This window comes from Phocoena sinus, chromosome 3, assembly GCF_008692025.1.
Source record: "Phocoena sinus isolate mPhoSin1 chromosome 3, mPhoSin1.pri, whole genome shotgun sequence".
NCBI classification, from domain to species: Eukaryota; Metazoa; Chordata; class Mammalia; order Artiodactyla; family Phocoenidae; genus Phocoena; species Phocoena sinus.
Genome location: NC_045765.1, coordinates 160,790,214 through 160,817,922, shown reverse-complemented (window position 1 = coordinate 160,817,922; position 27,709 = coordinate 160,790,214). Strand labels below are relative to the sequence as shown.

The 27,709-nt window shown below is 41.1% G+C and overlaps 1 protein-coding gene across 1 annotated transcript in view; it reads left to right on the top strand.

Moving 5' to 3' along the window:
• Window positions 1–27,709, top strand: part of FBXL7 (F-box and leucine rich repeat protein 7) — a 422,210-nt gene that overhangs the window by 108,310 nt on the left and 286,191 nt on the right. The window contains exon 2 of the mRNA XM_032625625.1: window positions 11,518–11,607. Coding sequence (XP_032481516.1) covers window positions 11,518–11,607 — 90 coding nt within the window. The remainder of the gene's footprint in view (window positions 1–11,517; window positions 11,608–27,709) is intronic.

Below are 27,709 nucleotides of genomic sequence, written 5' to 3'. Positions count from 1 at the left end.
GGATGGGAAACATAATAAGATCCTAAGATTGTCTTGTATTAAATAAGATTAAGATCTGAAATGTATAGCCCTTTTTTTTCCCTTTCACCGTTGGTAGACTTACTGCTTATGTGTGAAAGGAGGAGAGTCAATGCCTTTTAAGATTTATTATTCAGAATTTCCACGAATTTGGATAGATCATCACAGACAATTAAGGTAAACACAAGTAAACATGCTTTGTATAAAATCCCTAAAATCAATGAGTGGCTGTAGGGTGCAAAGGTCTGTAATTGTCTGGGTTTGGGTCACCTAAAGCCACAAAATATTGCTGCCTGTCCCTTTACGACACTTTCTGTTGGAAGACGAAGTTGGTATTTTCTCCACTCTTTCCCTGTCCTCCATGTCCTGCAGTAACGTAACCTCTGTCGCCGAGATGGCTTGATGATGGAATTGTGTTGGACATGGTGTCCGGCACACGGGATGTTGAATGAATGAGTGCGTGGATCAAGAAGAGGCACCTACGACTTTGTCACTTGAGCCTCCTGATGCCAGGAAACAAGCGTGTGTCTTTGAATTTGCCCTCAGATCCTGCTGAAACAGCCTTGAACTTCAGAAAGAACCTTGTCTTTCCCTGCCCATCTGGATTAAGCCAAGCACGGTCTTCTCATGATCTTTGGGACGTAGCAATCCTTCAGAACTTTGGAGGAAAATCATTGGTTCAAATTGTAGTGAGGCTGTTACTAGCATGAAACTGTCTTGTGAATGACTTACGGTGTGATGGAAATTCTTGTGCTGACGCACTACCCTTTAGCCTGTCCATGGTCTGATCCTCTCATTACTCTGCTCAGAAACCCAGCTGTGAAGCACCATCTGTCAGCAGCGGCAGTATCCTCCGTCTTAGTGTCAGCTGACATCTGTGTTAACTCTGGAGGAATTGCCTGAAGGCCGTTTTAGGTGGGTGTGACGCTCGGGGGGAGCAGGCTCCGCCTTGGTGCCTTTTGTGAAATACTGCCTGGCCTTTTCAACTTAAAACCACCCGTGATGGAGTGCCAAGTGCTTGCTTTTTCGCGTGCTGGAAGACTCTTTTAGGTCTTCTGCATTCCATGATACATTAAACCTTATGGCTAATCTTCCTTCTCCTCTCATAATACTGCCATGCAGTGAGACTTGAGTAAATGCTCAGATGATAGACTCAGGGTAGGATTTTCTGCTTTCTGCTTCATTCTGCAGAAAATGGCGTTGCGGAATCTACTGGGTTGAATCTACTGGGTCCTCCCCCTCCCTTCCTGAAACATCAGAATGTGACGTTATTTGGAAATAGGGTCGTTGCAGGTGTAATTATTAAGATGAGGGCACACTGGAGTAGGGTGGGCCCTTCATTCCATAAGGCTGGCGTCCTTCCAAGAAGGGATACAGAGTCACATAGAAGGAAGATGGCCATTTGATGACAGGCAGAGGTTGGAGGTACGCTGCCACAAACCAAGGAATGCCAAGGATTGCTGACAACTGCCAGAAGCCAAGAGAGATTCTTGGCATGGAGGAGATTCTCTCTAGAGCCCTTGGAGGGAGCACGGCCCTGCTGGCACCTCGATTTCAGACTTCTAGCTTCCAAGACTGTGAGACAATACACTTCTCTTGTTTTAAGCCATCCAGGTAGTGGTAATTTGTTACAGCAGCCCTAGGAAGCCAATACAGAGTACTATACAGTATGTCGCCACTGGGGATCTGTATGAATTTTGTTAAGCTCTGTTTTGCATGCTCAACACATAACCATTATGTAAAGACTAACTTTTGGAGTAACATAGATATAACTGGTGCCCGTAAGGAAGGGATAGTGCTTTTTAGGAAATATTACGAGAACAGGGCTATCTCATTAGGAGTAAATTTCCAGTTTACTCACTCAGTCAGTCCTTCAGTCCTATGCCAATTCATTCAACACACGTGTACTGATTGACCATAATATGCCAAGCACAGTGCTTGCTTTGGAGAGTAGAGCAGTGAACAAAATAGGTATGGAATCTACCCTTGTGAAGTTGAGAATCCAGTGGAGAAGAAAGACATGAGTTTGTTTATAATCAACCTACATATTTTTTAACATCATTATAAAAGAAAAAAGTCACGCTAAAAAGCGATGAAATTTTGTGAATCATTTAGTATTTGGGAATATCACTTAGTGATCCTATTTAAAAACTTAAACCTACTGCATTTACGTTCAATTCTGTTTCTGTGTCTGTGTTTTATATCCTCACCCAGTATAGACGGTCTTGTTTTTTCTACTGCTAATCATAATCCTTCACATGCAGTAGGTTTAGCATGTAGTTGCTGAATTAAATTGAATTATTGATTAAGAATAAAAGTAGGGAGGATGGTTAATAATAGCTAACATCTATTAAGTATCTATTATATATATGCCTTATAGAATTGACCTCTTTTTTTTTTTTTTTTTTGTGGTATGCGGGTCTCTCGCTGCTGTGGCCTCTCCCGTTGCGGAGCACAGGCTCCCGACGTGCAGGCTCAGCGGCCATGGCTCACGGGCCCAGCCGCTCCGCGGCATGTGGGATCTTCCCGGACCGGGGCCCGAACTCGTGTCCCCTGCATCGGCAGGCGGACTCTCAACCGCTGCACCACCGGGGAAGCCCTAGAGTTGACCTCATTTTATTCTCATAGGTGTTTCTATGAGTTTATATTTCCCAGTACACCACTTTACAGATGGAGAGACTGAGGGTCTCAGAAAGTAGAAAAACTTCCTCCACCTCAACCAGCTAGTTAGTGGCAAAGCCAAGATGTGGGCCCAAGCAGTGGGCAGTCAGGCTCCACGCCCTGGGCCGCACCTCCGGCTTTAGTAACACTTGCAGCCATCCTGCTGCCTTCCATGGATTCGTTTAAGAGGACTGTGTCGGAATCATGTGCCTTCCTTCTTTTTCTTTTTACTAATCACAGACTCTGGGAGTAATGCAGAAGAGATTGGCTTTAATTCACATTTTTGTCTAAGAAAATCTTCTTTCCTCACCAAGGTAAAAAGAGCGTGACACTAGAATGTGGAATGATTGCTGATCACTTAAATCATTTCTATTTAATTCTTTCTCTCTTTAGCCTTTGGCTTATAAGCTAATGTCACTTAAATGACTAGATACCCTGCAGGGTCATGTGTGGTTAAGCCCAGCCTTGCATTTCACGTCATGGTTTCACTTGTGTGGTGTTGGAGCGGGGAATTCCGCTCCTGTGCTGTCTGCCTTGAGGCCGAAGCTCTTGCCTTTCCTAGAGAGAATGTGGACCATCCCCAGGAAGAGGGCAAAGGGGACGTCCCCAGGCCTCTCCTGGCTGTCCAGCTCCAATCAAAGCCCCATGGGCTTTGGAAGAGCCAAGCTTTGTGCAGCAGGTGTGTGTTTGGGTCTCAAAGCCCTGTGCTGCTCCATTAGCGTCTGTGATGTGGGCTGGTTGGCAGCCCATCCTGGAAGCTGCTGCAGGATTGTAAGTAAATGGCTCCAGAGGAGCTGCTGACTCAGCCGTGGGGTTGTCCCTATTCCTCTCCTGGAAGAACTCTGTGTACTTTGTTCGCCTGCTCCAGCCGCAGCCCTCAGGATCTGATTTCAGCTGGAAACAAGCAGCTCTAGAAGTTTCAAAGTTAAAAACCACAAGTATTGAATCCAGCACTCTGTCATGGCAGCATCATTCACAGTAGCTACAAGGTGGAAACACCCCAAGTGGCCATCAATATGCCCCCCAAAGTGGTACATACACACAATGGAATACTATTCACCCATTAAAAGGAATGAAGTACTGATACAGGCTACAATCTGGATGAACCTTTGAAAACATGATACGTACAAAAAGCCAGACACAAAAGGATGAAGATTGTATGATTCCATTTATATGAAATCTCTAGAATAAGCTTATTTGTAGAGATGGAAAGCAGGTTAGAGGTTACCAAGGGCTGGAGGACAGAGGAATGGGGAGTTACTGGGTAATTGTACAGAATTTCTGTGTCAGGTCATGGAAAAGTTTGTAAACAGTAGTGGTGGGTGTACAACACTCTGAATGTAATGGATGCCACTGAATTGTACATGTAAAAAATAGTTAAGATGGCAAATTTTATGTTATATATGTTTTTAAAATAATGAAAAAAATGCCAGCACCCTGAACCAGATCTTGCATCTCTCAGCAATGAGCTAAATGTCGAAAAGCATCCTTGGCTTTTCTCAGGCTGGACATAAACCTATGAGAACTGTGGCCTTGCAGGGGAAGGGCCCAGCACACGGGCAGGGTGAAGGAAATGCTCAGTTAACGGGTCTTGTTTCCTGTTTCTGCCTGGACTGCCCCCCAGTTACAGCATTTGTGGCCTGCTCAGTGGCCCTGAGGTCACTTGTTAGGTGCTTTGGAAACTGGAGTAAAGAAAGTTCCAGTTAAGACATTAAATGGCTTGAAAGGGAAAAAAAAATCAAAACATGACTGAGAGTTCTCTATTTCCTTTCCTTTCCTTTCTTCTTCTTGTCCTCCTGAGACTGTATTTCCAATCTTCACCAGGAAAGAACAAAAAATGGAGAAGCAAAGCAAAGGACATCATCTACTATTCTTCACTCACAGTAAAGTGAGGCAGGGGCTCAGGACTTGATTCCTCCTCGTTTCACTCTAGTTCAGCGTCTCCAACTCTGAAGAACTCATCTATTAAATCCCCGCTGGCCTGCAAGAGCTAATACGTGTTCACAGTATGTGTTGAGTTTCTTTCCAAAAACTAATATGCACCTGGGCCAGGGATTAATCCAGATCATTTTTTGAGGTAACTAATATTATTATTCTGTATATACAGACATTTGAACTGTGGATCAAAGAAGATAAGAAACTATCTCAAGATAACAGTCAGGAAAGTAACAGTGAATTCAACACACAAACATGACCCACTGCTCCCGTGATCTAATTCTGAGATACAGAAAAAAAAAAAAAAAGAGAAACTCTCTTTCCTTTGGTGTGGACATTTAATATTAAAGCAGACTCTTATGGTGTACCGGCAGCCACTTGGAAACAAGGTGCGGGAGAGAAACAGGAAATAAGGGGCTAAGGCCCTCACCACGTGGCTCCACGTGCTCCTTTGTAGATTTCCTCTCCGAGGTCTGTGGCTGAAATCTGCAGGAATGAGTTCAGTGCATATAGTCTGGAATTGATAAAGGGAATCAATTTTGCAAGGGATTTCTTGGACTCTTTAAGAATGTTAGAAATCATAGGACCCCACTGATTCATTTTTTTGTTACGTCTTGATTGATCTTTTGTGTTTTCCCCTTTACCTTCCTCATGTTATCAATAAATAACAACGGAATGTCTGACTGTCTTGTTTTAAACATCTGCATTTGCACAGTCAGCCTGGGCACTGGGAAAGAGAAGAGAGAAGAAACTTAGTGTTGCAATTTTATATATGGGGATTTTTATATTAGAAGAGACTTAAAATCCTATTCTAATAGGATCCCCATTTAATGAACATTCTCCTCTTCAGACACTGGGAAAACCTGTCACCCTCTAACAGAAAGCCTGAAGGAATCAGTGATTGGAAGCACATCCTTCTGCTAACATTCCCGGGTTAACAGTGTGCCCCAAGTGACCGACATGATTGACCCACCAACTAATTTGTCCATACAGTGGTTCACATTTACACGTGTGTATGTTCACCTGTTAACAGACAATGCTTACCAACTTCAGTGCATTATTAGTCTTTGCTTGCTTTGGTATTTGTATATTTGATACCTAATTGTTTGTTCAATTGCCCTCATTTGGGCCTCTAGCCTCCGCTTGGGAGGAAATTCAATAAAAAGCCAAATTTTACTGTACCAAATCCAGCAGGCACAGTTTGGATATGCTAACAACTCCTAATGAGGGTTTTGGCCATTGGTCAAATAAACTTTCATGTAGCAGTTGGTTAGAAAGCAGAATTGCCAACTTTGTTTATGCTTGAGGGATTTTTTACTGGATCTATAAGGCATGTAGAATTTATATGCGTATGTAATATTCACTTACTATTATATAATAGTAAAATAATAATTAGTGTTTTAAATTTCATTTCTTGTTTCCTGATACAAATTGAACTGTGATAAATGTGTCGATAGTAAACACTCATGGTGGACTCTGGCCGGGACCGGATGTGATTGAATGCTTTACAGCCCCTAGCTCATAGCAACCTCTCCCACGCTGAAAGGTGGCGGTACAGTTCCCCTATTCTTAGTAGAGAAAATAGGTAGTTGGTTTTGTTTGTTTGTTTGTTTTTATCCATGTTTTATGGATGAAGGCAGTGAAGCTCAGAGAGTTTGAGAGATCTTCTCCCGGGCATGGTGCATGGAAGTGGTAAACATGGATTTTAAACTCCCGTGGGTCTGACGTCGTGATGGACAGTTGTACGTGTCAGCTTGGCCAGGCTGCAGTACCCAGCTGTGGACTCAGACGCTAATCTAGGTGTTGCTGTGAAGGTGTTTTGTGAATGTGGCGAACACCTGCAATGGTTGACATTAAGGAGACTACTTTCGATGGTTACTGTCGACTGGACCGTGGGCCTTCAATCACTTGAAGGTCTTAAAAGCAAAATGTGAGATTTACTGGAAAAGAAGGAGTTCTGCCTCGAGGCTGCAGCATTAACTCCTTCCTGAGTTTCCATCCTGCTGGCCTGCCTACCCTACAGATTTCCAACTTGTCAGTTTCAACTATCCTGTTAGCCAATTCCTTTAAATCCCTTTCTGACTCTGTATCTATATATATATTATATGTGTTGATATTATGTATATATCTTACATATATGCATATATGAATAACCCTATGTATATATATTTATAGAAATAATGCCATAATTTTCCCTGGTCATTACATGTATCCTGATAGGAGATATTTACACATCTCCTATCAGTTCTGTTTCTCTGGAGAAGGACATCAAAGCCTGGGCACCATGACACCCATTTGCAAAAAGTGAAAGAGGTTTCCATCTCCACATTACAGGAGATGAACCAAGATTCAGAGTTTGAGAGACTTGCTCATAGATACGCATGTGGCTTGGAGATGGTAGAGCTGGGGTTTGAAGCCAGAGACTCCAGAGATAGTGCTCGAAACACTCGAACCCAAATCACTCCGATTGCATGAGAAGTGGGCAGCCGTGATGGATACAGGACAGGGCAGCTGATGTCTATTAATCACTTGTGTGTGTGACGGTCACCGCGCTGAGCACTTTGCCTGGTCCTCCTGGGTTCTTGGTACAGCTTCCTGTGGAGGTCAAGGCATCGGTCACCAGGAGAAGCTCCTGGCTGCTTCTCAGACCGTATGGCAGGTCTGAATCACCTGGAGGGCATGTGGAAACATAGGTGGCTGAGCCCTCCCCCACCCCCGCCCCGTTTCCCATTTAAGGGCAGGGGAGATGAAGCTCTGCCTTTTGTAGTGGAGCTGTCACAGATATATTTTGAAACCAGCGCACCTCAGTTCTTGCTGGTATTAGTGTTTTCTCAGGTCTGGCTGTGCTTCCCCTGCAGCCCTCCGTGGTGATCAGCTCTTGTTCTGGCTGTAGAAGCATCACATCCGCTAAGCTGACTCCCCTAGGCGGGTTCCCAGCAGACGCTCCTCTGCTTGGGGTCCTGTCGCTGCCACAAGGGATCCCAGGCGACTCCAGGAAGTCGCACCTCTGGAGCTCCCTGAGTCCAGCCAGATTACCCTGCAGCCTGACGTGGCCTTGCGTCTGGTTGGTGCTGGGGTGTCTAAGGGTGATGATCTCCGGTGTGCTAATTATAGGGAGCGAGGTGACAGCACCCCTTTGTGCCCAGAGCTGCTCTTTATCTAACACACCGCCCCCTCTCTCAGAGGAAGCCCAGAGAGAGAAACAGGATGCAGTCTGGGTATGTCTTACCTGTGCTTCCCTTTTGCCTGGTCCTTTCCAGTTATTTCCCTAGGCTGGGCTTCCTGCCCCATCTTCCCACCACCTCCCTCTGGTTTGGATTTCCCTTATATAAAACTCCAGCATCTAATCTGACAGGTCTGGCCCTTGATTTGCTAAAGGAGGTGAGATATGTTGGCAGTCCCTTCCTAAGATAATAACTTAGCTTACAGAAACATTGTCACACAACAGATTTGTTTTTGACTATTAGAAACCAAGTATCCCCTTGTTCTTTCCTTCTGAGTTCCTCCTGTGACAGTTCTTCTGTAAGTGCCCCCTCTCCTCCTGCCCACAACACACACACCTTTTCCCTTTCCACTTGAACTCACTGGGGAGATGGTTATGCTTCCAGAAGCAAGGCAGAAGAGAAGAGCATATTAATAGTATCCAAAATATGAAACCCACTATACTAAGATTTATTGAGTATTTTCTAAATGCACTCTTCTAAGTGATATATCTGCATTATTTTATGTAATCTCACCCCACCCTGTTTATAGCTGAAAACACTAAAGCATCGAGGGGTTTTATCATTTGCTCAATACTAGTAAGTGGCAAATCCAGGTATAAACCCCGGCCTCCTGACTCTAGATCCTACACCCTACCCACTTAAGTGTACGTGAAAGCTGGTTACAAGCTGTGAAACCAGATTTAATACAAGATTATATGTAGTTGATCCTCACTATTTGTGGATCCCATATTTTCAGATTTGCCTACTAGCTGAAATTTATTTGTAACCCCAGAAGGGGACTCGCGATGCTTTCATGGTCATCCTCGGATGTGCACAGAGGGTGAAGAATTTGAGTGGCCGGGCGTGCAGGATCCCAGCTGAGGTTGAACAAGGCTGACTTCTTGTTTCAGCTCTCATCCTGCAAGTAAAGGTCCTTATAGTCTCTGCAGCGCCACGTGTTTCACATTTTTATGTTTTTATTGGTGAATTCACGATTTGAAATGTGTAATGCTGAAGAACTAGGTGTCTAGTGTTCCTAAGTGCGGGAAGGCTGTGATAGGCTTTACCTGTGTTAGGTCAGCTTCCTTTAGGCTTGAGTCGCAGTGCTGTCGGCCTTGAGTTCAATGTTAATGTATGAACAATATATATTAAGTAAGGTGTCTGTATTTTCTTTTCTTTTTTAAAAATTTTTTAATCTTATATTGGAGCATAGCTGATTAACAATGTTGTGTTAGTTTCAGGTGTACAGCAAATTGATTCAGTTATACATATACATGTATCTATTCTTTTTCAAATTCTTTTCCCATTTAGGTTATTACAGAATACTGAGCAGAGTTCCGTGTGCTATACAGTAGGTCCTTGTGGGTTATCTAATTTAAATATAGCAGTGTGTACATGTCAATCCCAGACTCCAGGGTGTGTTTTAAAACACGCATAAAACAAGTTTACATATTGATGGGTTGACAACAATGTGATCAGAGGCTCACAGACACCTAATCCTGTGTTTCCCCTCAGAGCAATGATTCCCTGTTGTTAATTCAGTGTTTACAGAGACTTCATGGAACTTAACAAGAATGGACTGTATCGATCTCTCTGTTACCTTGCTTTCCTTAATTAGTTGATTCATTAAATACTCAGGCATTTAAGAATGCTTTACTTATCAAAAGGCATACATTCTTAATGGAGGTGATATTACCCCCAAGGGGACAAAAGTTGGTTCTTGGGGTGGAGGGGAGTGAAAATCTTACTCTTTTTATATAAAAAGCAGATATATATATACACACACAGTACCTAACAAATCTGCAGGACATCTGTGGTATTACAATTTCAGTTGGAGGGTGATAAGGAAAAATGTCTACAAAAGTTTCCTTGGAGGGAGGGCAATCATGAAACAAAGGTTGAGACACACAGTTGTAGGGCACAGTGTATAATACGATGAAGCATCTAAAGTATTTACTAGACTATGCGCTCAGTGTTAGCTATTTATTAGAAAAATCATTAATAACAGTATTTGTTTCCCCAATCTTCTTCCCTTTCTTCATAGACCAGCATTTCCTGTACTGCAGATCGTGGTCTTCTGAGGGATCTGCCCACACGTTTTCAGATCTGTCTGAAATTTGTTGTTTTCTTTTGTGCTTTAATTTTTATGATGATCTTAAAGATGATGCTTGCATACCGGTCCTCTCTGTAGCAGAGTCCTCCCACAAGACTTCATTGCCCAAGTTTGCACCTGGCTTTTAAGGAGGGAGCTCTCCTTCAGTGGTTATAGGTCAATAAGGAATAAAAGAAGAGCAGACTGAAAGCGCGTGAATGATATAGTCAGAGCAAGTGAGGGCCAACTGACGTGCACCCTGTTGTAGCACCCTGTAATCTCACCCCACTCCATGCAGGTTACCAAGGGCATGGACACTGGCTTAGCCTGTCCAGGTTGCTACAACAAAATACCGTAGACTAGGTGGCTTATAACAACAGATATTTCATTCTCACAGTTTTGGAGGCTGAAAAGTTTGAGATCAACGTGTCTGGTGAGGACCTGCTTCCTGGTTCGTAGACAGCCATCTTTTCCCTGTGTCCTCATGGTAGAAGGGGCAAGGGAGCTCTCTGGGGTCTCTTCAATAAGGGCACTAATCCCATTGATGAGGGCTCCACCCTTATGACCTAATCACCTCCAAAGGCTAATCACCTCCTAATACCATGGATGGCATTGGGGATTAGGTTTTAAGATATGAGTTTTAGGGAACATAAACATTCAGCCTGTAGCAGGTACCATGGGGATCATCTTAGAATGCTGTCCACCATGGTCATTGGCACTTCCCTCCCGAGGCAGTGAGTGTGGTTCATATTTGTAGACTTTCATGTGCATTTGCAGAATGTCTGCAATATTAATGTATATGTTCAAATTAAAATTTAGAAGAGTAGAAACTCAGTTGTGAGCTGAGGTGAGGTTATTTAGACCAGGATTTCTCAACTTCAGCAAATTGATGTTCTGGGCTGCATAATTCTTTCTTATGAGGTGCCGTTGTATGTGTTGTAAGATGTGGAGCAGCATCCCTGGCCTCTACCCACTAGAACCCAGTAGCACACCTTCCCCAGTGTGACAATTAAAAATACCACCAGTCATTACCAGATGTCCACTTGAGGGAGAGGCACCCCCATTTGAGAAGTCCTGCATTAGAAAAACATAGTGGGTTTTTTTTGTTTGTTTGTTTGGTTTTAATGAAGAACCCATTAAAGCAGGGAATTTGTTTTTTAAGGTGATGCAGCTGTTTGGAGCCAGCAGGCTCTTGCTCCTTGGCTAATGCCTCATTCTTAGATTTTTCTTTATCCTTTATTAGGAAACGTATAGTTTATAGTTGCAAAGAAAAACTTAATACCGTAGATGTGTTTCCCACATGGACTCTCTTATCCACATGTATGCCAAAACAAGATTACGTTATCATATTTGACTATGTTTTATAATCTTGTCTGAATTTATAGTCAAGCCATATTATAATAGGGCTTTAGTTCTACTATGACTTGGGTCAGATATTTCCCAAAAGATATTTAATGCCTAAGGCAAGGAACCTAATGAACTCCTTTCTTGGTATTATGGCTTCTTTCTTGGAAACAAGTGACATGGCTTGGTAAGGGATGGAGTGAAAGGCACGGTCCAGTTCTGAAATTACAAAACTCAAAAGCTGCTCATTCCTGTTTTCTCTAGGCAAAGGCAGCTCAAGCATCTCATCCGACGTGAGTTCAAGTACAGATCACACGCCGACCCAAGCCCAGAAGAATGTGGCTACCAGTGAAGGTAGGCATCTGCTCTTCATTATCTCTTGCCCTCTGGTCACAGTGCTGGCTGTATTTGGAAGACACGTAAAAGGTGTGAGTTTCAGTTTTGTTCTACTGAGTGGAAGCATATGAGACTCTTAAACATGAGAAAGCCAAGGTTTTCCCAGGTTTCTTTTTTGTTGCATTGCTGTCACCATCTACTAAAGTTGTTTTGATGTGGTTTAAGGTAAATGCTGTTATTTTGTGAAAATATAACAGGCAGACTTTTGGGAAGTGTTTATGAATGACATATCTTGTTTTTCAGTATGAAAAACATTATGATTGTAAAATCTTTATGCTGCAGTTGAAAGTTCCTGCAAGAACTTTCAAAATAGGCACACCTGGAATTCAGGATTTTGATAGTGGGAAGGTCATAGTCATGGGATTTGTAGAACTTGAACTATTCCCACTACCTAGGGAGTAGGAAAAGAGGTTTGTTTGATTCTTTAAAGAGTAAGTGAAAAGTCCTGCTTGTCAGAACAAAGATTGGTTGCACTGATATTCTTGATAAAGAATTTGACTATATGTAGTAGCACATGTTGGAATTTAATTGCTTCCCAATAGTTGAGAAGCTTTTCAGTTATTACTTACTCGTTCGAGTGTGGAAATCATTGTTTCTATTGTAGTTATTTAGTGGAAAGTTGACACAATTATGGAATCGGCTCCTTTTATTTTAAGGTGAAACACATTTAAATGACTTCTTTTCTGAAGAAGAGTTCTTTCTAAACGCATTGTTGAATGAAGGTCCATGGAAGACACGAATGCCGTTTATAATGAAAGACTTGTGAGGTGTCAGCCGATTTTCTCATGGCACTGTATAGAGCCTACTTTCCTAGTGTGCAGGGTGTTGTGGAAACAACATTTCCAGTCCTTGTTTCAGAGGCTCAATTTCTGCTGCTTGTTGGGAAACGCACTCAGAGCCTGGTGTTGGCCATGTCAGTTGTTTGATTGCTCTTGATCTGCACTACAGGATATGCATTAATGATGATGCTTTACTTCTGTTGTGTGTATCTTCTCTTTGGGTATTCTTTGACTTGGTGTGTTTCAAATAAGAATTATCTCCTCTGGGTTAATTATCCCCAGACTGACGGATAAATAGCTTTTACAACTGGATTGTATTCCCTTGTGTTTTGTGCCTTAGCGTTGTTTTTACCAGCATTCTGTGGCAAACAGATTGGGGTGTTCTCCTTAATGGAGTGAAGAATCGGGTAGCAATCCAGCTTTAATTTTGTGCCTGTTCATTCAAATATGGGGATTAGATCATTCTTGAAATTCAGTTAAGGTAATGTGCAAATTGGGTAAATTGATTTTTAGACCTTTGCTTTGATTCTTAAAAGCCAGAGTGGAAATCACTTCAATTTAATTGATTTATGATCTGCTCTAATCAGAAGTCTATGTTTTGTAAGATTATCACTTCTTTCCATCATTATTTTACAGTCACACTTGTCACAGTAATTTGTCTAATTTGAGTGGCTGTGAAAATAGAAAGTTAAAAGTATGTGAAATAATTCTTCCGGGTTTCCCTATCCGGATTTAAGTTCTCTTAATATTTTTACTCCTTTTCAAAAATAGAAAATACAAAAATATATGAGCTCTGTTGCAAACGTTGGGGGAAGGGGCCATGGGATTTCACGCATTTTAAAAATGTCGGGGGCTTCCCTGGTGGCGCAGCGGTTGAGAGTCCGCCTGCCGATACAGGGGACGCGGGTTCGTGCCCCGGTCCGGGAAGATCCCACATGCCGCGGAGCGGCTGCGCCCGTGAGCCATGGCCGCTGAGCCTGCGCGTCTGGAGCCTGTGCTCCGCGACGGGAGAGGCCACAACAGTGAGAGGCCCGCGTACCGCAAAAAAAAAAAAAAAAAGTCTGCTTTTATGCTTCAAAAAAAAACTACATAACTATGAAAAAATTTTTCATTTTTGTTTTGCCATTTTCTTAGGAAGATCCTTTTGGTGTAGGTCCAGTCAATATTTCATACATTTTGGTCACAGTGCATTTTCAGGAGAGAAAAATGGGAAAATGTGTGATGTTCATATGAAACAGAATTTTTAGCAACTGGGCTAAATTGATACGGAGTTTTTTCCGAACTTGTAAGCGGAAGAACCTCGTCGTTATGAAAGATGCTATCCATTTTTTGCTTATCTAAAAAAAAATTTAAAGAATGTGTTGTTTGACTATTTATTTGCATGAATCCATTTTGCCACTGTTTTTCAATCAGTGAAAATTTTAAAATATTAAAAAATGAATTTGATGTGGGTATTAGTTACATTAAAATGTGTTTCAGGGTTGTTTGCCACAGAATGGTCTCATATTATGGGTCTAGTTTTTTCCAGATAGAAGCATAATAGACAGTGCTCATTTTCTCAGTGCACAGGTGACAGAGCCCAGGTCCACCTCTCAGGACGAGCAGTCAGGACATCACATATTCTGACCTCCACAAGGTGGATTTACCTGATGGCATTAACAGTTCCTCCTACCGGAAAACACCTAGGTAACCACTGTATGCAACACACTGACAAAAGAAAAGAAAACAGAAGGTGGACACAGATTTCTTACACACGCTAAACAAGAGCACATTTAAAAATGCTTCTTTGATTCTCTTTCCACTGTTTTCTAGGACTATATTTAACCTTTGCTATTAAAAAGCGTATTGGGTAAGTTGTGTGCCTCACTCTCTGGAAGCTGTATGATTATTTTCTTCAGTTCTTTGATCTTTTTATGATTTTTTGCCTCTGAATTCCTGGGTATTGCCTTCAAGAAGCACAGGGAGGATCCTCAGTTTAAGGGTCTGCGTGATACTGAGTTCTAAACATGATATCTTTTGTGGAGGGTAATATTCAGTTTTCCTGCAGCTTTTGAAAACCGTGACCGTACCTGTAACAGCTGGGTTGGAAGCATTTGGAGCAGTGTTGGACTTCTCCCTGATGGGCTGGATGAGGAGGTGTTGTATCAGCTCCCTGGGTAGTGTGTGTGTGTGCGCACATGTGTGCATTTGTGTCCAACCTCCGCAGGGTAGCTGATGGCCCAGGCACCATCTCTAACTGGGAAACATGTGGGTAACCACTCTATGCAACATATGCTGGGAAATAAACTGAGGACCTGGAAGTGGAGGGAAGGGAAGGACACACAACATGCACTGGCCTGGGGCTGGCAGCAGGAACGGTGATGAACTGTCTTATGGGGGAGATGACAATGTTCTAAAATTGGATTGTGGTGATAGTTACACAGCTCAGTAAATTTACTAAAACTTATTGAATTTTACACATGAAAAAGGGTTTTGGGGGGCCGCTGCCTGACCTTCAGACTTATATCTAAACCATCACAAACCATTCTTTTAATATGCTGCCTCCCAACTCTGAGAGGTGAGAGGCTGAGTCTTGGCCAGTACAAAGTGCAGGGCTGGAGGCTGGAAGCTTCTCCTGAGATGCTCTGGCCTTGGGGCCAGGACTGGCCTGAAAGCCATCATAACAAATCCCTGGACCAGGAGGGTTCATAGCCCAGCGTGTGGTGCCCTGTCAGAGTTGACCTATTGTATGTGCATATTCTCCCATGAAGCTCTGGAAGACGGGAGAGATTATAGACCCACAGATTTCCCAACCTTTTAATTAATTAATTAATTTTTTAGCTTTTCTTGGATAGTTGTTAACCTCAGCTCAGGTTTTAAACATGTTAGCATCACTCCAAGTCGGATTCTTTGCTAAGGGCTTATGTCTTTGCTGTCTATCTCAAATTGCAGTGTATGATCCACTTTGGGTCATAAGGCTACTCCCCTAGGATGGTGGGCCCAGATGATGATACAATTTGATTTTAATCCAAAAGAGAATGGCATTTTTCACCTGATGGTAGTGTTCTGTTCCAAAATCTCATGCAAAACTTTCATGAGTCTTAATCTGTGACTCTAAAGCCACACCCCTTTCAAGGAATTGGCAGCCTGAAGTGCTTTCTCTCTGACATGATATAGGCTTTCTTTAAGATTCATTATATTTCTTGTGACAGTTGAAGTTCCTGGTTTCCTGATACTGTAGGGGGTTTGGGTTCAAGTGTAGAAAGCTGGAGAACTTTCCATTTTTTCCCAACAAAATCTGCATTCCAACATACACCATAGCTTCATTCTTTCCAGTTGTATTACTATTCTTTCTCTTCCATTTTTTTCTGTCTTTCTCACCCACAGGGTGTTTTCTCTTGTACTGGAAATAATGGCTTTTGACCTTCAGCTCTTTGAAAGTCATGTCCAGCTGTGAGCAGAGTCGGTTGGATTAGGTTAGATCATGAAGAAGCTTCCTAGAAATAGGAAGCTGAGCTCGGGCTTCTTTCGTGGAATGGGCGAGGGGCGGCATGAGGGTGTGGCTTTAAGGGTGGCATCTCAACAACTCAGCCTTCTCTTGAGCTGGGGGAAAAATGAAGTGGTTAGTTCAAAGGCCAAATGCAGTTGGCTGATGAAGAGTTAGCTCCACTCAGCTGCTCTTTAATCACATTCAAGTTTAGATACTGAACTTATGGACAACACAATTTATAGGTGTGATGGCTGTTTATACATGTTGGTTATCAAGGCGGACAGCCGTGGAATCCGAGAATTTTTAGAGCTACAAAAATTCTTGGCAATTTTCTGATCTACTGCAGTCATTCTACAAAGAAATTCCTGTGGCACAGAGAACTGAAGAGATTTGCTCAAGATTACACACCTAGTACATTGTCAAGCAGGAGTCTGACATAGTAATGTTTTGGTGAAAGATGGTCCAATTAGAAAAAAGCTCCAGACGCGCAGGCTCATTGGCCATGGCTCACGGGCCCAGCCGCTCCGCGGCATGGGGGATCTTCCCGGACCGGGTCACGAACCCGTGTCCCCTGCTTCGGCAGGCGGACTCTCAACCACTGCCCCACCAGGGAGGCCCAAGAAAAAAGCATAACCTTTCAAAAAAGCTTTTGCCTTTGGAGCGTGAAGCTATTTAACTCTCATTTGTGCACCTGATCTCTTGCTTCCTATTTTGAGCTGGTTGCAAAGCTGAAGCGGGCTGTTTGGAAGAGTTTGAGAAAGATTGTTGAGCCCCAATAGATCAGTCTTCCAGTGGGAGGAGGGGAGCTGCTTCAAATGGCAAAAGGATCTCAACCTACTTGAGTAGATTCGCTTCCAGAGATGGAGACACTACCGTTGTCAGCTCAGGATTATAAAATAGCCTTTTAGTAGATTTGCATAACGTTGCTTTGTGAAATTGCCCATTTAATTAACTCCCTGAAAGAAGTTCATTTTAAAATGTTTCATCTGAAATGAGTTATTTAGGAAGAATTTGCGGTGATGTTCTTTCCGTGAACCTAAAATCACCAGTTTATTTATACAGTCCTGGGTTCTCATGTTTTTGGTGCCCAAATGAGACCAATTCCAAATAGAGTTATTTTGAAAATGTCCAGGCATTTGGCTTTGCTTTTATTCTCTTTGTCTTATGTTATCTTTTTACTTCTTGAATGTACTCCTCAGACAAAATTCACATGAATCACTCAGGAAGAGAAAGATGATGCTTTTAACTCAAGGTAGATTCTGTTTCCCAAAGAGCCTTTTTGACTATCCAGCAAATTCAACAGACATTTCTCGGACACTTATTTCAGGCTCTTGCTAGTACTTTCATGAGCATTATTGCATTCATCTTTGTTTCATCGTCATACTTCTCTTGTGACGTAGGCATAAATGTTTCCATTTGGCAGATGAAAACAGGGAGACTGGGAAGAATCAGGGTGGCCCAAAGTCATGTAAAACTGGTGGGTAGCAAAGATAGGCTTTGAGTGCTGAGTGCTAAGATTTATTCTTAATGCTTGTTTTGTAATTGTCATGCAAAAAGTAATGAGAATTTCACACTAGTCATTGTTATAAGTTTATATCAAAGTATATTTTGAAAGTACTTATGAGAAGTACCTTTTCAAAAGCCAACTCATAATCATGTCTAGATTGCTGACATTCTGCATGGAAACACTTCTGTGTCCATGTATAGTGTAGAAAATGACTTCAAATCCTCAGTTATAGAAAGCAAAAGTCAACATTCCAAGTTGCTTTTATATGGCACTGTTGAAGGCTTAGTTTTCCGGTTACCAGAACTGTGCCCTTAACAGACTGCACCAGACAGAGTTAGGGTTTGAAGTTGATATGTCAGTTAATCATGATATGGGGTCTATAGTGTATGTAATATAAAAGTACTGAATAGTTGTACTGCTTGTTTTCCCTGAGCCATGGGATTATTAAAACTGAGCCATGGAATTATTCTTAAATTGGAAATGCACACAAGTGGTAGGTACCAATCTCAGACCATGTGCCTTGGAAGACTGAAAATGTACCTTGAAGCAGTCTATTACAGTTGAATGAAATTCTATCTATGACACAAGAGCAAATAGATAACATAGGAAGAGGAATATAAAGAACTGGAGAAAGAAAATGACGCTTAAGAAATCTCTTTTGAAATAGTTATAAAGGGACGACTTCCCTGGCGGTCCAATGGTTGACTCCACGCTTTCACTGCAGGGGGCGCGTGTTCGGCCCTTGGACGTGGAACTAAGATCTACATACTGTGCGGCACAGATAAATAAATAAATAAAATCGTTATAAAATGACATTTATCCAAATTGGAAGGTAGGGTGGAGGACCTTATGGGGAGGAAGAGATTTCAAAATCAAAAACTGGTGTTTAGGAACTTTTATTCAGTATATGAGGAAGGTGATGACCGATTATTATTATTTATTTATTTATTTATTTGCGGTACACGGGCCTCTCACTGTTGTGGCCTCTCCCGTTGCAGAGCACAGGTTCCGGACGCGCAGGCTCAGCGGCCATGGCTCACGGGCCCAACCGCTCCGCGGCATGTGGGATCTTCCCGGACCGGGGCACGAACCCGTGTCCCCTGCATCGGCCGGTGGACTCTAAACCACTGCGCCACCAGGGAAGCCCGATGACCGATTATTACAGAGCTTTGTTTTGCCTTTAAAAATTAAATTTTAAACTTAACTATCTCTAAAATTTCAGGATCATTTAGGAATGCTTTGCAAGGCTTCAGCTTTGAAGCTTAATGTGTTTTGGTAATTAAATTAGCACCTTACTGCCTCCTGATCAGATTTCCTTTATGGTTGAAGCGACTGCTTAATTGTAACTTAGGTGACTTTTGAAAAGCTGCGCCAATTACATCTGGCGATTTGAACATTTTATAGATTCAATGTGCCCAATTTAATAAGGAAGTCACATTTGCCTCTGAGGGTTAGTTTAAGCAGAGGCAACCTCATCAACTCAATATCCAGAAAGTGGTTATGTGAGCCTAGAAATGTACATTGAAATGATAATACCATCTCAGACTCAAGAAGTAAGTTTAATTTCTTGAGGGAGTTATCTTCCCAAATGAATTATCCAGAATGGCAAAAATGTCATTTAAGAGTCTCAGAAGGAAATTACGTTTCTCTGTGAGTGTGTATATGTGGTGTGTGTGTGTGTGTGTGTGTGTGTGTAAGGACATTTTAAAGTAATACTTGAGACAGCCAGAGTTTCTCAGATCTTCAGTATTCTAATCTCATGTGCAAACTTTTATGTTTATTTCCTTCACCTACATCTTGTAACTTGTAAAAAAGCACTCAAATAATCAATATATTTCAAATATAGACATTCTGATTCATCTAAGTAGAGCTAAGTGTGTTTGTAATAAAAGCTTGGATCATTCTTAAGATATCAGTAATTTCACTAGATTTATAAATTTATAAAAGGATGTAACCTCGGTTCAAATACATTTGTTTAGGCACTGATTGGGGGCTACAAAATGTATGTTAGTCACAAACTGGTAGCACAGAGAATAATCCCTACCCTTCTTCTACCTGAAGAATTTTCAAAACTAACTCTGGGTTTAACGGATTTAAGTGGGGCATCCAACCTGCAGCTCTTGAGTCTCCATCATTCTCTAAGGCCATAAACCATCATCCTTCACAATATTGCTAGTAGCTATTTTGGTTCCCTGAGGAATTTGATTTTATGACAAGATCCACTGCTTCCAGAACGTTCACAATTACTGGGGGGAATAAACACCTATGAAACAGTTAAATAGTAGTTTGGGGTAGTATGGGATTGTGTCCCAGCAAGTAATCTGAAGAAGTGCTATAGCTGGAGGAGTTGGGAAAGGCATCCTGGGAGCCCGGGACTTGGCTTTTGCTGTGTGGGTAGAAGGTGGAGGAGGATGGAGAGGGTGATACAGCGTGGCATGTTAGATTGTGAAGAAAAATCCATTTGGGCTTATGTGGGGGAAAGGGAGGCTTCTAAACAGACCTGTCTCTGGCAACATTGAATAGGGTCAAAAAGTGCATTGAACACCCACTCTTTTCACTAAAACGGTTAGTTATGGAGTGGCTGCACACTCTTTGTATTAGGTTTTCCGTGGATCCCATATAATTGGGGCTGTCAGTGACAAATAGGCTATCATTCTGTGACACTGTACACCCACCATCTTTGTTTGGGTTATTTGGAAGGTTTTACACTCAGTAACCAACTTCTGAGCTCATCTCAGGCAAAGAAAGAATATGGAGGAAGTTGGGAACCAATGTTTCAGGACAAATATCCTGATGTTGGAAATATTTGCCCTTTACAGTCATGGACAGAATCTGACCTTAAAACTCGGGTTAACATGTCTGTTTACTTCCTCTTTGACCAGGAAATAACTTCCTGAGGATAAACTAACTTCCTCAGGAAGTCCCTGACTTCCCAAGGCTGTTAGGCTGATTAATAAATGAGAGAAAAGCACTTGAGTTGTAAAGGACATTCCTTTACATTCTATGTATTCCAAAAAAATATAGAAAACCCACATTACAGAGGGAATAATATACAAGTAATTTAGAAATTCTTTGTGATCATTAAGAGGCGATTGAAGAATTGTTATAAGGATGCAGTCTGCGGGAAGCAGATAGTGATACAGTCAATAATTATAAATATAACAGGGGAGTTTTCAGCTGTTTATAACCGCTACTGCCTTCCAGGGTGGGGTGAGGATATTTGTTCTTCCAAATAACTGCATGTGTTTGAGTGAGTTTCCCGATGTGGGCTTTAGAAAGCTAGATTCCTCTGCACAGTAGAGATTCTGAGCTTCAGAGGAAGGAGACACAGGGGGAATCCAGGGGAGGGAAGAGGGAGGTGATGGGAAGAAGAAGAAATAGTGGAGCTGGGGAGATACTCCAACAACTTGTGGGTTAGTGGTGCCCAAAGTGACGCTGTCCTTCGTCCCTGAAAATCGCTAGTTAGTCTTTACCAAACTCACAAAATTCTTGGAGGGAGGGAATTTCCTATAGAAATCAGTGATGGACTCACTTTTGAGACTGTTCGCTTGCCTTCTTTGTAGTCACTCGCCTTACAGAGATACAGCTAAAGCCAACTTCTAAAGAATCCATCAGCGAACACTCCCTTACCATTAACATTAGTCCAAATTTAAGTATTCTATTATGTTTATCTTCTGTTGTATATAACAGTATTTTATATAACTTATAGTGACTTATGCAACTTATATTACCTTTTCTCTTTTGACTAATTACAAACTCACTTTGTTCTGATTATTAATAATTATTATTCTCTTTTTGATCTTTGGCTTTTCACAACTTCTGTGAAAAACCTTTAAGCATCTCCTTTGCCCTTCCAGCCCTGTGCTTCAGGCTATAAAACCATCCTTGCTTTCTGGCCACAAAAGAATGTCCATCCTATTTTCTTTTCTTCTGCCCAAGACACAGAATAAGTCATGCCCCAAAGAGTCTGGGGCCTTTTAGTGCAGAAATATATTCAAGACATAAATCTGGGAATCAAGCAAAGGGTTCCTGCTGCTGTGGGCTTACTTTGAGGAAAGTTAGAGCAGGGGTAAAAGTATTTCTTAAAGTAACAGTACACACTGATTTTACCAATTTATAGTATTGTATATTATAAATCATTGCTCTATACATATGTTCTTATAGTATGAAATTTCATTTGCTACTAAGATTTTTCTACTACTCAGCAACCAAGCCTATCACCTTTGTTGGGCCTGCCCCATCAGATCTCCAGATATGCATGCTCTGTAGCAGTGACAAGAAATAAGCTACAGCTCAATCGAGATGTCAACTGCATAAGAATTTTGTATTGCTTCAATTCATACCTCCACGGTGTCCTTCCTGCACTAGCTTGAACTTCTTTGAGGAAAGAACTGTGTTTTATCCAGCTTTGTATATACCCTGCAGCTACCACAGTATTTGACATGTAATAAACATTTAATACATGTTTATTGAATGAACGACTGGGTTGTTAGTCAAGATTTTAAGGAGGAGTAGACCTCTTGATTAACTTTTCAACTATAGTCATAAAGACCGTACCGACAAAAGCTGTGCAAAACCAAAGTAATATGTGAGAAGCATAGTTACTTTTTAGAAAAAAGAGTAATGCTGTTGCTTAGGAGAACTTGAGGCACATCCTGGGAATATTTGCTATCAATGTGTTTTCAGCTGCCTTTTGTGTTAAAGTGACAAACAACTTTTTAGAGCAGAATGGGCATGTTGAAAGGAAGATAGAACAGAAAATATGTCTAGTTTCTATGTTTTCATATGCTTTACTGTTTTAAACCAAAAGGTTAAGTTGTCTGAATACTAGCTCTATAAACAGCCAGTTTCTCACAGAAAATTATTTTAACATTTTAGATCAGCAAATGAAATAAACTTAGAAACCTAAGAATTCTAGGGCTATTCAGCACCCCTCCCTGCAACCTCAATTTTAAGGGACGGGGAAAATATGTTCTTTCCCCTCACCAACTTAATTTTATTAAATCCCTTTTTAATCTCTTTTAACCTCAGTACATTGAATTGTTTCAATTCTTCATTTACTGACATCTCAAAGTACCAAATTAGAGGCTGTGGTTCTTTAACTGATGAAATTGGAGAAGTAAGTTTCATTTTATTGGCACAAAATATGGCTGAATGGGCCAGTTAACAAACGTGCTCTTATTCTCTGGGTTCACTGACTTGTTATGAATAAAATGTTAGAAAAACCATTCCTAAAAAAGAAAACGATATTATTCTTTACTTTTTTAAAAAGAATTATCCTAGAACCAACCTTGACCTCAGATTAGCTTTTGCCAGCTATGTTCTATTTCCTAGAAACTAGGAAACTATAAAGTTCAGATGTTTTGTCTCGCTGGATTGGAACTGGTCAGGATGGAGATTGGGAAGTGAATTCATCCAATCGCAGAGATTTACAGAGCTAAATTCTGGTTAATGGATGTATGTGGAAAATGAAGTTGGAGATTGAACCCTTCATTTAATCTGAATGAGAGGGGAAAAAAACCTGTACAACAAAAATTTTGTGATTTTGTAACTCCCCGTATATACGTGACCCAAGTTATGTAGCTTTAATTTTCTGCTCTGTGAACCAGGAATAATAATACTATCTACTTCATGTGTTGGTCATGCGGATTGAATTTAAAAATTATATTCATGGGCTTCCCTGGTGGCGCAGTGGTTGAGAGTCCGTCTGCCGGTGCAGGGGACATGGGTTCGTGCCCCGGTCCGGGAAAATCCCACATGCCGCGGAGCGGCTGGGCCCGTGAGCCATGGCTGCTGAGCCTGCGCATCCGGAGCCTGTGCTCCGCAACGGGAGAGGCCACAGCAGTGAGAGGCCCGCGTACCGCAAAAAAAAAAAAAAAAAAATTATATTCAGTGTGAGTCCCTCTGCATATTAGCTGGTTTCGTTTCATCAGCTTAATCACAGTCACTTTACGTAAGTTCCGTATCCAGCCTTGTTCTGGGACAGGAGGACTTCGTATGGAAAAGTCTCCCCTAAATGAATTCAGCATAATTATTATGAAAATCCCAATACGATTTTTAAAAAATATATATTTATTTATTTATTGGCTGCATCAGGTCTTAGTTGTGGCACGCGGGCTCTTTCGTTGCGGTGTGCGGGCTCTTTGTTGCAGTGTGCGGGCTTCTCTCCAGTTGTGACACGCAAGCTCATTAGTTGTGGCACGTGGGCTTAGTTGCCTCGCGGCATGTGGGATCCTAGTTGCCCCACCGGGGATTGAACCGGCGTCCTCTGCGTTCGGAACCACTAGACCACCAGGGAAGTCCCCCAATATGATTTTAATTTTGAAACTTGACCAAATTCTACTTTCGTAACCTAGAAGAAAAAATCCAACATCTATACGTACCTAACCGTATATGCATGATGAATTCACTTCAATTACATATGTATCACAGTATGGATGTTGAATTACTTATATGTGGAACTCATTCATTGAATTAATATATGTGCATGTGAGAATATCCAAGAAAAAATTTGGAAACACGTAATGAAAATACCATTTCCTTAGTGTCACGAAAATATATTCTGCATTTACAGATATTTAAGAAGTGTGGTATAGTGGAGCTTGGTGTAATGGAACAGAGAGCTTAAGGTTGATTGAGTTATCTGTGGCCATTTAGGATATGATAAAGATGGCATTATAGTTGGATAAGAGAGATAAGCCTTGTCAGTATTCCTAACAGGAAAATCAGCTTCTCATTTTAAAAAAAGGAACATGGAGAACCTAAGGTGTTCCTGATGCCAAAATAAATTCTTGATGGATGAAAGATTTAAATGTTCAAATTATACATAGATGACTTCTTTTATGATCTTGGGGTAGAAGAACCTTTCAAAGCATAAAAACAGAAGTTGTCATAAAGCTAAAGGAGACCACCAGCACATTCATGGGGTAGTTCATGCCGTATGGGGTAGAAAATATCTTGATATTGTTCAAAATATTTATCTTTCTATTAAGCTAAGTTCATCGCAGGTTTCTTTTTTATTGCTGGACCTCTCAGAGCTTTTGATGTGTTAGTCTATGTTGTTAATCTTCACGTAGCATATTTTATATCTTAAACTTCTTTTATTATACCTCACAATCAGAAAACACTGATACATGTGAATCGAGAGCCTTAAAAAATGTATACGTACTTTGATCTAGGAATTTCACACTAGGAAATTACCTTACAAGTCTGAGTTTTATTTGTAGTTCTAGTTTCTTAACTTTTATAATATAAACATGTTGGTAAAATATTTTATTGAGACATTTGTATGTAAAAGTCCTGTTAAGCTATTAAAAACATGTTAGCAAACAATGTTTAATGATGTAAGAAAACATTTATGAAGAATGCAGATTATGAAGCATCATGTCTTATGTGATCCCAATTGTCCTTAGGATTATATTCTTAAAGGAAAACGAGTGAGGGGACATATTTCAAGGTACCATCAAGGGTTATCACTGAGAATCAGAGATTACATACTATACCATTTTATGTAAGGGACTTGAGCATCCATAAATTTTGGTATATGTGGGGACTCATGGAACCAATCTCCTGCAGATACTGAGGGACAACTGTAGATTTCTTTTTTGTGTTTTCCAGTATTATCCAACTTTTCCACGTTAAAAAGGCAATTTATAGAAAATTCAATTTGATTCTTTTTCTGTAAGGGTGTGAATGTCTCTTTGGTCAGTTTTTTCTTGTTTTGGAATTTTGCTGAATGTGATATGATCAAAGATTCAATTCTTTGAGTTTTTTCACTGTTGGTTAATATTTTTGGGTAAAGGTCAACCTTGCTATTTTTTTCCTCCCTGACGCTCAAATATGCATTCAGCCCCCATCTAGGCAGCCATCACTTGCTTTCATGGACTTTTTATAAGTTTTAAAAGAATTTTCTATTCTTAAAACTTCTTTCCATTAGTTGAACACACTTCTAACAGTTTTTCTTCTTTATTTACATTTACAAACTAAGGCTCCAACACCTTATTTTTTTTGATGATGTGTTAATGAAGGGTTTGTTTTGAATTTTATTTTATTTTTTATACAACAGGTTCTTATTAGTTATCTATTTTAAACATATTCGTGTATACATGTAAATCCCAATCTCCCAGTTCATCACATCACCACCCCGATCCCCCTGCTTTCCCTCGTTGGTGTCCATATGTTTGTTCTCTACATCTGTGTCTCTATTTCTGCCCTGCAAACCGGTTCTTCTGTACCATTTCTCTAGATTCCACATATATGCATTAATATATGATATTTGCTTTTCTCATTCTGATTTACTTCACTCTGTATGACAGCCTCTAGGTACATCCACATCTCTACAAATGACCCAATTTCGTTCCTTTTTATGGCTGAGTAATATTCCATTGTATATATGTACCACATCTTCTTTATCCATTCGTCTGTCGATGGGCATTTAGGTTGCTTCCATGACCTGGCTATTGTAAACAGTGCTGCAACGAACATTGGGGTGCATGTGTCTTTTTGAATTATGGTTTTCTCAGGGTATATGCCCAGTAGTGGGATTGCTGGGTCATATGGTAATTCTATTTTTAGTTTTTAAGGAACCTCCATACTGTTCTCCATAGTGGCTGTATCAATTTACGTTCCCACCAACAGTGCAAGAAGGTTCCCTTTCTCCACACCCTCTCCAGCATTTGTTGTTTATAGATTTTCTGATGATGCCCATTCTAACCGGTGTGAGGTGATACCTCATTGTAGTTTTGATTTGCATTTCTCTATTAATTAGTGATGTTGAGCAGCTTTTCATGTGCTTCTTGGCCATCTGTATGTCTTCTTTAGAGAAATGCCTATTTAGGTCTCCTGCCCATTTTTGGATTGGGTTGTTTGTTTTTTTAATATTGAGCTGCATGAGCTGTTTATATATTATTTTGGAGATTAATCCTTTGTCCATTGATTCATTTGCAAATATTTTCTCCCATTCTGAGGGTTCTCTTTTTGTCTTGCTTATAATTTCCTTTGCTTCAATACATGTTTTGTAATCTAATTCATTCTGTATTCATTTACATCGAATATTTACAGAATGCCAGGTATTGCACATGCAGAAATGGGGATTCTTTGGTGAGCCAAATAGACCTCACCTTCTGGAACTTTTCATCTTGTAGGGACTCAGATATTATGTAATCTCAGAAATAAATTACATGCTGAGAATATATTCTGCAGTACATGCCTACAAGTAAAAATTTAAGCTGAGGGTCTGAATGATGAACAGGAACTAGCAAGGTAAAGATTTGTTTGAACATAGTTATGCGGGGAGGTGTGATGGCAGGGAGAGTTGTGTTCTGGTTGTCTATTATCGTGTAACAAACTACCCTAACACTTACTGCATTTATTTCCTGTTGTTATTGTAACAAATCACCACTAAACCTATTATCTTACAGTCGTGGAGTTCAGAAGCCCTACATGAGTCTCAAGAGGACCAAAATCAAGGTGTTGGCAGGGAGGTGTTTCTTCCAGAATCTCTAGGGGAGAATCCACTCCATGTTTTTTCCAGCTTCGTTCATGGCCTCTTCCTTCATCTTCAAAGCCAGCATCATAACATCTTCAAATTTCCCTCTGTCTCTCTCTGTCTCTCTGACTCTGATCCTTCTGCTTCTCTCTTATGAGGACCTTTGTGATGACTTTGGATCCACCTGGATAAACCAGGATAATCGTACCATCTCTAGATCTTAATCACGTCTGCAAAGTCCTTTTTACCATGTAAAGTAACATGTTCAAAGTTCTGGGGATTAGGATGTGGACATCTTTGGGGAAGTCATTGCTCTGCTTTTACGTTTAGTTACTTCAAACAACAGCCATTGTAATGTATTTCACAGTTTTATATAGAGGTTTTTAAAAAAATTATTTATTTTATTTATTTATTTTTGGCTGTGTTGGGTCTTCGTTGCTGTGTGCAGACTTTCTCTAGTTGCAGTGAGTGGGGGCTACTCTTCGTTGCGGTGCACGGGCTTCTCATTGTGGTGGCTTCTCTTGCTGTGGAGCACGGGTCTCTAGGCACGCGGGCTTCAGTAGTTGTGGCTCGTGGGCTCTAGAGCGCAGGCTCAGTAGTTGTGGTGCACGGGCTTAGTTGTTCTGCAGCATGTGGGATCTTCCTGGACCAGGGCTCGAACCTGTGTCCCCTGCATTGGCAGGTGGATTCTTAACCACTGCGCCACCAGGGAAGCCCTATTTCACGGGGGTTTTCTTTTTCCCCAATCAGACATTTGGACGGGGCTCGACTGTAATTGTTTTGCTCCATGTGGCATGGACTGAGGTCACTGGTGATAT